Source organism: Staurois parvus, unplaced genomic scaffold (genome assembly GCF_062004578.1).
Source record: "Staurois parvus isolate SC_StPar_1 unplaced genomic scaffold, SC_StPar_1.0 ptg000978l, whole genome shotgun sequence".
NCBI classification, from domain to species: Eukaryota; Metazoa; Chordata; class Amphibia; order Anura; family Ranidae; genus Staurois; species Staurois parvus.
In genome coordinates, this window is record NW_028318774.1 from 2,357,134 (window position 1) to 2,367,470 (window position 10,337).

Here is a 10,337-nt window from a genome sequence, read left to right on the forward strand (position 1 = left end):
TTTATTTAGAATATCATACACAGACCAATCTGATGAACTTAGCATCTTTCTGAGGTCAAATTCAAATGTTCCACTAAGTCACAGGTGACAAACACAAGGCCCGTGGGCCAAATTCGACCCTCCAAGCCATTTCATGTGGCCCTTGCACCTCTCCTGCAGGTACCCCCTTGTCTCTGCCCCCTCACTGCCTCAGCAGTCGGCAGCAGAGAGGTGAATATAATTCTTCTGTCAAATTCTGCACCTCTCAGTGCAGCTGCAGTACTCCCTCATCTCTGCCTCCCCTGGTCTCCGCATTCAGCAGACTCTAGTAACTGACTCCTCGCTTCCTCTGGCCATCCTCCACACCCTGCACTTTCTGCTTTCCAGCTATGCTCTCAAAGGGGTTCTACGGTGATGTTAGGGAGGATGTGGTGATATTGATGTAATGGGGGGTGGGGTGCCTGGACATCTGAGACCAGTGTCACTGAAAATAATGTATTGCCTACCTGATTCTGGAAAGAAAAAACTACCTGTACATCTTACAGACATTCGTTGAGGTCATTTGTACTGAGACTTCTTAATTATCTAATGCCTTCTGTACTATACAGACATTGTAATATAATGAACTCAATATTTTTTATATTGAAAATGTAATACTCACAATATGCACAAGTGTATTAAGTGTTAAAATCAATTAATATAGATAAAATATACAGTATATGTAAATAGAAATTGAATGTAGTAATATAAAACCCAAATTACTTAAATGAATATAGACTTTATGCAATACGAATCATACAATTAATATTTTTGGTTAAAATATTCCTGTCAAATAATACTAAACACAATATGCAATGTAACGTTTAATATGAACTCTTTCCCAATCGTTCATGGAAAATAAAATCCTTGTGAATAGTTTTCTTTTGTTCTATCCAGAAATGGACCCATCCTATAACCTCCATAGTGGTATGATTATGTCCATATCTCTGTGCTGAAAGCGGTAGATTTTTTTGCATGGAAATATGTCGTTTTTTTATTGTAGGCTTGTAATTTTTAGGAATAACTCACTGAAATCTGTCTGAACAAGAGTCTAGTAAACATCCCGGGTATGATAAAATTTGAAACACGAAATCATAAATTATAATATAATAAATAATAAAAAATAATATAATAATAAATTTAATTCAATAGTATAATCAAACCAAAAACAGTGACATTTGAAATATAGCGCTAAATTCACACATCACTGAGCAAAGTCGCAAAATCGTTTTCAGTGTCTGATGACGAATTTCCCCACGAATCATCCCTCAATTCTGCAAGTGGTTCTGATTTACGATGGCTGTATTCTGGCTGGTCTAAAACCACTTTTGACATAAAGGGACCCTTTTTGGACGCCATGGACTTTTCTCAGTTTCCAGGCAGAAAGAACAGTAAAAATGCAGACAGGGCACAGGACAAAGCAGTAGGGACAAAATGTATGTGAAATGCTTTGAAACAGTAATGTTTTAATATGTGAGATTAGTGTATTAGTGAATGTCACTTTTTAAATTTCCTGCCGGTTACGGCCCCCGTACATCCTGACGCTCGCAGGGACCGGAAGACGGATGACGGCATCGGTCGGAGGAGATGGCTGAGTACCCTGCAGGGGACACATCGCGGGAGCGCAGGACAAGGTAAGTGATCAAGTGAATCCCAGAGCAACGCTGCAGGGTAATCCCGAGTGTAGCTCGGGGTACCACTTTTGCCACTGATAATTAACCCCGAGCTACACTCGGGAATACCCCCAGGGAGGTTAATCTTGCAACTTGGTATCATGTTCAGTCTGTATGTTGTAGCTGTCTGATACCATCATACATCCCCCTCCCCAATTTATAACCTGAGAAAGTATGCAGAAAGAACCTGAAAATGTCTGCTGTTAGAATCCTTGTTCAGAAACCATGAAAATAGAATATGAAGAACAAAATGGCTTCCAGCATGCCCTTGTAGAGATAAGTTCAGGCCTTCCGGTTTAATTCCGTGAGCCCAGAATATTTCAAACCATGCACACCCATCAATAACGTTTAAATGTTCTCAAGAGCATCTCAGTGTGTTGCTTCAGCCAGTAATGCGTTACATAGTTTTGGTATGTTTCATTGTTTGAATACAGCATTAGTCTTGCCTATTATGTGTTATGTAGTGAGTTCTCTCTGGTAATATGTTGAGTTATATTTTTTTGTTTTCATTTATAAGGTGGAGACAAGATACCTTGTTGGTCAATCAGGAAGCGCTGAAGAGGAAGAAAATAATTCTCACATTTACCAGTTGCACAAGTTTATACTGTTAAATTCTTAACCAGATAAAAATAAATCCTTAAACATTTCTTTTGGAAACCCTGCAGATCACAAAATACAGCGAGTTTAGTCTTTTCATTTATCGGGAAAAAAAAGTAGCTGACAATTGTAATATGTTACTGAGAGGTCATTTTGAAATCTTTTTGTTTTGGCTTGTAAATTGTTACTTTTGATATAAAAATAAACACGTTTGTGAAGCATGTACAAAAGGTTTTTATATATCAGGTGTGTTTGAATACTTAGAGAATCCGTTAGCAGGGTAGAAGATGCATATGGCAGCTGCTTGATTAGGGACTAAAAGCATTTGTCAAGGCACAAATTTAAAAAAAAAAAAAAAAAAATTGCTGCAATTCTGGAATACATAATCATTTCTCCATATCATACCCCTGTGAACAAGTTGCACGTACAGAAAAATAATGGTTGCTGCGGGAGGAAGTTTAGTTCTCAATTACAAAGCATGTGGTGCCCGCCTTGCCTACTTATGGTTCAATAAACGCAGACCTCGCCTCATCTTTTAGACCTCACCATGTTCTCAACCCCCTGTATGAGCACAAGAAGTTCTCTGCTCTCAAAATTGCTGGCAACACCCACACATATTTTTTGTATTTAATTGAACAGGTAAGTCCAAACATTTTCAACGGTATATTTAGCAGACCAAAAAGGAACAAACAGGTTTTACATACACTTAATGTGGATAATTATTTCAGATGAGCAACTCTAAAATTGTTCCCTAGCACTCTAGTTCTGTTTCTTGCCTGCTTTTCCTTTCAAATTTGTCAGGTGACTGTTAACTCTACAGCTGTAGAAAGCTGTATATAAAAAGGTTTATCTTAATTGCACAGTACAGGACCCAGTAATTGATTATTAGACCGTGGGTGTACCCATATAACCCTGTCCACTCCGTAGAGTCCTTAGATGCTATTGACCTTAGATGATGGATGCATTGTAGGTGATTTTTTTTTTTCCTTTTTTCTTTTTTTTTTTTTTCACCAGCTTTCCTTTCCTCCTTCTTTGACTCATCTATCAAGATTTGACCGCTTATTGCCTAATGTCTCACTAACATTTTCTGGATCAGCTACCCTTGGTATATACCTTGGGAACCATATCCCCATAGCAGCAGGGCAGTCCTGTAATGTGTTTTTTTTTTTTTTTTTAAATCTTTATTTTGTAGTCAAGGTATTCAGCAATGTGATACAGAACATAAGAGAAGAAACATTAAACAGTTCCATGTGAAAACTGAATCACTGGGGACTCTAGATCATGACATCATTATTTAACATATACAAGTACAGGTTGGATGGGTAAATTCATGGAGCTATTGCGCATGATGTCTAGGAGCTGTTAACAATCGATAAGCGTCGAATTCGGAGCCATGTTTTATATTTTACATGTAGAGAAAACACTGATATGAGTAAATATAGAATAATAAATGCACAGTAGGGTCAGTAGAGAGAGAAGAATGAAGGGAAGGAAAAAAGGTGGGGTTTTCTCCCCCTTGGATGGGGAAGGTTCTGAATTGTCATCCATAGGTAAATCAGGGCTGAGAGGCGAGCAAGGTCTGATCCCCTTTAAAAGAAACAGGGAGTCCAAATCTTCCGTCCTGTAATGTTTACTTTGGGCACTGGATTCTGCTTTCGGCACTCACTTTAGCATGTGGTGCGAAAAGTGGGTTACACGCAGGGTGCTATTTCAGGGTTGTGGTCCACGCCGATGACCACAGAAGACAGTCTTGGGGATATTGCTATCTTGTCGGACGAAGTCTGGACCGTGGTAAGACCAGTGGCGTGTTCGAGGTAAGACACAATTTCTTGTTGGATCATTACTTGGACCTGTAGTCCACCCTGTTATGTTTTTTTTATCCTACTAAGCACACAAGTAGTCTTGAAGGCACAGGCTATAGAGTAATCTACATTTTTAGCTTTTTTTTACCCGGTTTTTGATCAAGTCGTTTTGGGCTTTATGTAATTACTGTAATTCCAGGAGGTTATTGCTTTAAGCTATGTTTGCCTTGTACCCTATGGAAGTGGACTGTTCCCACTGTGGAATGATTAACCTACTGATTCTATTGAGGGTGTTCCCTTCCCCTCTTAAGGAGACCCTCTTGAGGTCATCTATTGCCACTTTGTCAATTGCCCAGACAATGGGAAAATAAACTAGAGAAATCAATAGGGAACTTTCTCTTGATATAGATAATCCTATTCTTTTTGCAAGATTAAGCGCTTTCCCTGAACCCTAGATGAATAGATGCCTTGGATAATGTTACCTATCAAAGCTGTAGTCAAAAGGGGAAGTTCTGTCTCAAGGCCTTGTCCCCCGCTCTCTATTAAGGATTAGCACCTTTGGGGAGAAGTGTCCCCGCTGTGATTCAATATGACAGCGGGGGGGGATTGCCGAAGAAGCATTTATCTTTAATTCAAAAGATTATCATCTCAACCTCACCCTGGTCTGATCATGGCCCTTTGGTCTTCTCACTGTGTCTTTCTGGTATGGCTCGGCCCTCTTTTTCGTGGAGACTCAACGAATCCCTGCTCACCACTCAGGCTTCTTGTTCCCAGGTTCTCTCGCACATTCAGTCCTATTTTATGGACAATGTGGGCTCTGTAACCTCGGCCGTCACTTTGTGGGAGGCTCACAAAACCACCCATTAGGGGTTATTTGATTCAGATCGCCTCGTCTAGGAAACGGGCCAGAGAGAAGAGGATGTCGGAATTGACCTCGAGATTGGCCGTGGTGGACGCTACTTGGAAAGCCTGCCCGACCACGGCCAACAGGAAAGCTCGAGATGTGGTGGCTGCTGAACTTGATCTTCTCTCCACTACTCGAGCTGAGAAGGCATTACGTTGGGTCGGACATAGGTTTTATACAAGCGCCAATAAACCGGGACCAATGTTGGCCAAGAAACCTAATTCGCTTGGTCACACGCATAAACCTATTCGACTCCGAATGAGGGGTGGTGGCCTTACCTCGGACCCTGTGAAGATTACACATAGATTTGCTGATTTTTTGTCCTCTCTATACCAAAAATCAAACGCCTTTGTCACTGAACATGCGGATAGTTTTTTTCAATGAGCTGAACCTGCCCTATTTGTCCGTTGCAGCCTGAGATGCCCTGAATGCGGATATCACTGAATCTGAACTCTTTCAAGCCATCAAATCTTTGAAGGCCTCCAAGGCTCCAGGTCCTGATGGGTTTTCTGGGCTTTACTATAAAAAAATTTGCCACCGTTTTGGTCCCTCACTTGATGGCCTTTTTCATTTCTTTGAAGCCGGGTTCACGGCTTTCTTTGGAGTCTCTCCAGGCGCATATTACTATGCTTCATAAGAAATCTGAAGATGCTTTTGAACCGCAAGCTTTCAGACCGATCTTGCTGCTAAATGTGCACTTGAAGATTTTGGGCAAGATTTTGAGCACCCGAATTAATAAGTATCTACTCTTCCTTATTCATCGAGATCAGGTTGGCTTCGTTGTGGGACGACAAGCTGCTGATAACATTCGTAAAGTCATCCATCTCATTCATATTTTACATCGCCGCAGGATACCAGGATTCCTTTTATCCTTGGACATTTATAAAGCATTCGATTCACTTTCGTGGGAATACTTGACATATACGCTGTCTAGGTGGGGGTTTGGTGATGCATTCCTGGCATAGATCTCGGCTTTATATACGTCTCCCTCGGCCTCTGTTAAATATGCAGGTTTTTTTTTCCTCGTCCTTTCCTATTTTCAGGGGCACAAGACAGGGATGCCCATTATCACCTGCTCTTTTCGTTCTTGCTCTTGAACCTTTAGCTGCAGCCATTCGAAATCACCTGGATATTTCGGGTGTCCCCTATGCCGGTACTCCAATACAAGGCCATCTTCTATGCGGATGTAGCCCTTTTGGTTTTAACAAATCCTCTCATCACTCTCCCCAATCTCCAAGTCATATTGGACCGTTTTTCTACTATTTCTGGCCTCCGTATTAATTTGTCTAAAACCACAGCTTTGAATATTACGCTTCCTGATGACCTGGTTGAACAGTTGCAGACACACTTTCCCTACTGCCATTCTCTGGATTATCTTGGCGTTACACTTCCTCCTATTCTACTTTATTTTCGGCTAATTATTATCCCTTATTTCTCTCTGTTACTTCCCTTCTTCATTCTTGGCAGTTTCCTTCTCTATTTTGTATTGGCCGGATACATGTTGTCAAGATGACTATTTTGCCGAAGATCCTGTACTTTTTCCGTACTCTTCCTATTCAGGTCCCTGGGTTTTTTTCTTCTTGTATTGCAAAGCTGGATTCACAGTTTTATTTGGGCTCATAAACAGCCCAGAGTGCCTAGAGCCACTTTATATACTCATAGATTACAGGGAGGTTTGGGAGTCCCACACATTTCTAGATATTACTTGGCGGCCCAGTTTTCCCAGTTGTCTATGCTTTATGCCACGACAGATATCCCGTTATGGGTATTATTGGAATTACCCAATTGTGCTCCGCTTTCCTTAACTGCATTGCTTTGGCTCCCGAATAAGCTACGCCCTCCAGATTTGAGCCCTATCATGCTTCACAGTTTACAAACCTGGGATTCTGTAAAATATTCAGGTAATTTGATTTCATCATTTCTAGCTCTTTTGCCGATCTTGGTGGACCTCCCATGGCTTTGTTATCGTACATGATTTTCTGAACGCTCGTACGTTTCCTTCATGGGAATCTCTTCAGCTCATCAAAGGGGGTCCTGCCACGGGAATATTATCGGTATTTGCAATTGCGCCACTGGGTCCTTTCCCTCCGTCGTACTTCTGCATACCCTTACCGCAAAACGTCCTTTGAACACGTTTGTCAGCACTCCCCAGGGTCCCCTGGTCTCATTTCTGTAATTTATGCCTCCCTTAACAGTAGGTCCTCCTCTCCGCCCCTGTCTAATGTCTCTTAGTGGGAGCGAGATCTGGGTGGCTCGATTGCAGCGGAGGATTGGCGTAGGGCCTGGGGGACAGTGGCGAAATGTTCATTCAATACAGTCACTCTTGAGGCAGCCTGCAAAGTTCTCCTGCGGTGGTACTGGGTCCCGGTTGGGACTGTGCACTTTAATCCGACTGGTGGAGATAGATGTTTCCAGAATTGTGGTCTACGCGGGGACGTCTTACACATTTGGTGGTCGTGCCCACGATTGATAGGCTTCTGGTCTAGGGTTTTTGGTTTGCTACAAACGCTATTTCACATTACGGTCCATAGGGATGCAAGGGTGGCCTTTCTACATTGCCCAATTCTGGGTCTGTCTAGATCTCAGCAGAAACTGGCATCCTACCTATTTATTTTGGCCAAACGCGCCATAGCTCATGCATTGAGAACCCCCTCGGTTTTTTTCCAAGGGGTGAAGACCCAGGTGAATGATATGTTGATCAATGAACAGATGTCTAGCATTCTTCATGATTCTTATGCGAGATTTCTTAAGGTTTGGGAACCTTGGATACGATATTCCTTGCCATCCCTGCCCCTTACTAGTTATGACCCCTTATAATTGCTACCTGTGCTAGCCCTGGATCCGTGACTCTTCTAGTCTCCCTTTCCTCTGTTTTCTTTCTGACTCCCTTTTTTTTTTTTTTTCTTCTAACCTTTTTTCTGTCCTCTTTACTGTTTTCTATTTGACTACTGCTGATATTTGGTTAGGCTTTTTGTCATCCTTCCTAGCTGTTAATGGTCATTTTATTATTTGGCTAATACAAGTCAGCAGGATATACCTGTTCCTGATTTACTGTTACGCTTGGCCCCTGCGTGGGCGTATATTGAGCTTGTTGTGTTCATAAAACAAACTTTCTTAATAAAAATATTGAAACGGAAAAACTGGCAGGTGGATTTTTTACTCAGCCATAAACAACTATCTATGGGCAGCAGACTCTACCCAGAAGTGTTTGCGGAGATCTGCCAATGGTGGGGAATCTCAAATGTGGATTTTCTGCTGTCCAGGTTCAGTGCTGAGCTGGACAGGTTAGTCTCCAGGATCAAGGATCCTCATGCATTGGCAGTGGATGCTTTGGGGACATTAAAAGGCTAGTTCTCCATTTTATTTCTTTTTGCCTCATTTTGCTTCAGTGTTTGTGTGGTTGAGCAAATTGGATCATGCTTTGCTGGGGGTTTTTTGCCTTCCTCTGTGGGTATAGGATTATAACTTTTTTTTTTTATGGTTGAACTAGATGGACTTTTTCAGCCAGACTAACTATGGAAGGAATTCTGGTGATTCTGATCGCTCCGAACGTGGTACTCCCAACACTGGGAACATGTCAGCAGCCTACCTTTTGGATCCTTCAGATTGACCTGACCTGCTGTCCAATCTTCCATGCTTCTTTATAGTCGCTGCCCTTAGCAGCATGGCTGTTGAAGCCAGGGTATTGGGAGAGAGGGGAGTCTCATTCAGATATTCCTACCCTACTAAATGCTTGGAAGGTGATTTCAAGGAAGATTCACCACAGAAATTTTAAATCTTGTTTTTCTTGAATCTGCTCAAGGGTTTGATTTCAGGCCTTGGTTGTCCGTTTTCAGAGACCAATTGCTTCAAATTCCTTGGTGCATGTTTTCGTGACAGCTGTCACAGGTATTGTACCACCATTCACCATGGGACCTCAACTTGATACTTTTTGTATTGCAGAACTCCATAGAGCTTATTCAGAATATTCCCTTATTCCCTCTGACTCGGAAGTTTGTTTTTTCTGGTTACCTTTACTTCGACTTGCAGAGTTTTGAAATGGCTGTAGGAATTGACACCAGCGCTCCATCATGACAAAGTTGTTCTACAGCCTCAGCTGTACATTTTACTTGGGGTGTTTTTTTGTTTTTGCTTCATCTCAACCAGGACAAGTGCTGTTGGTTTTCTGTCTTAAGTTGCAGATGCTGGGGACAAGGCTCTTCACACTTTGGATATATTTCATGCCATCAGGTGTTACCTGAAGCGACTGCTGCAATTTGTCAATTGCATTCCTTCCTTGTGCTTCCTAAAAGCCCAAGGAAAGGTCACGCAACTTCCAAGTCTACCATTTTTCATTAGATTGTAAGCCTGAGAAATAAGCTGACAGTTCCAAAGGTAAAGTTTCACCAATTGCAATAGCAGCTCATTCTACCAGACTTGTGGTTGCTTCCCGGGCTATTTGACAATAGTCTTTTGTAGCTCGTTAATTGAGCTGCTACCTAGTCTTTAATTTTCATGTTGTTTTATCAAGTGGATAGTATTGCCGCTGATAGCACCTCAGTTGTTTGGGGCCAGTTGGCTTGTTGTCATGTTGCCCTTCCTTTATCCCTGCATCCCGCGACGTACAATAAAGAAAATAGTATTTTTGGTTTACCTGTAAAATCTTTGACTTTTCTTGGAGTACACCATGGTACGCAGAGAGCCCACCCTTTCTTTCTTTGTAGTTCATGGCTTACTAAAAAAAATTAAAGCCTACCGGGCAGGGGTTATGCTGGGGAGAGGACTTACTGTTTTTATTTTGTCAGTGTCCAGACACCCTGAAGCAGCTGGATAACCCCACCATGATGTATATGAAGAGTCTTTGTGTCCTGTTTATGTACTTCAGCAAATGGATTTTACAGGTTAACCAGAAATCCAACTTTCTTGATTATTGCTGTAGCTAGGCTCCTGCATGATATTCTGTAAACATAGAAAACTAAACTAATGTGGTTGCATACTGTAAGTGTGCACACCCTCTTAAAACTGGGGATGTAGCTGTGTTCAGAATTAAGCGATCACATTCAAAATCATGTTGAATAGGAGTCAGTACACACCTGCCATCATTTAAAGTGCCTCTGATTAACCCCAAATAAATTTCAGCTGTTCTAGTAGATCTTTCCCGACGTTTTCTTAGTCACATCCTACAGCAAAAGCCATGGTCCGCAGGGAGCTTCCAAAGCATCAGAGGGATCTCATTGTTAAAAGATATCAGTCAGGAGAAGGGTACAAAAGAATTTCCAAGGCATTAGATATACCATGGAAGATAATCATCAAGTGGAGAAAATATGGTGCAACAGTAACATTACCAAGAACTGGATGTCCCTC

General features: G+C 41.7%; 1 protein-coding gene across 1 annotated transcript in view; it reads left to right on the forward strand.

The window, feature by feature from the left end:
- The window catches only part of TDRD9 (tudor domain containing 9), a 395,653-nt gene extending 393,144 nt beyond the window's left edge, over nucleotides 1–2,509 (forward strand). The window contains exon 36 of the mRNA XM_089657266.1: nucleotides 2,209–2,509. Coding sequence (XP_089513392.1) covers nucleotides 2,209–2,310 — 102 coding nt within the window. The 3' untranslated portion in view covers nucleotides 2,311–2,509. The remainder of the gene's footprint in view (nucleotides 1–2,208) is intronic.
- Nucleotides 2,510–10,337: the final 7,828 nt, after the last annotated feature.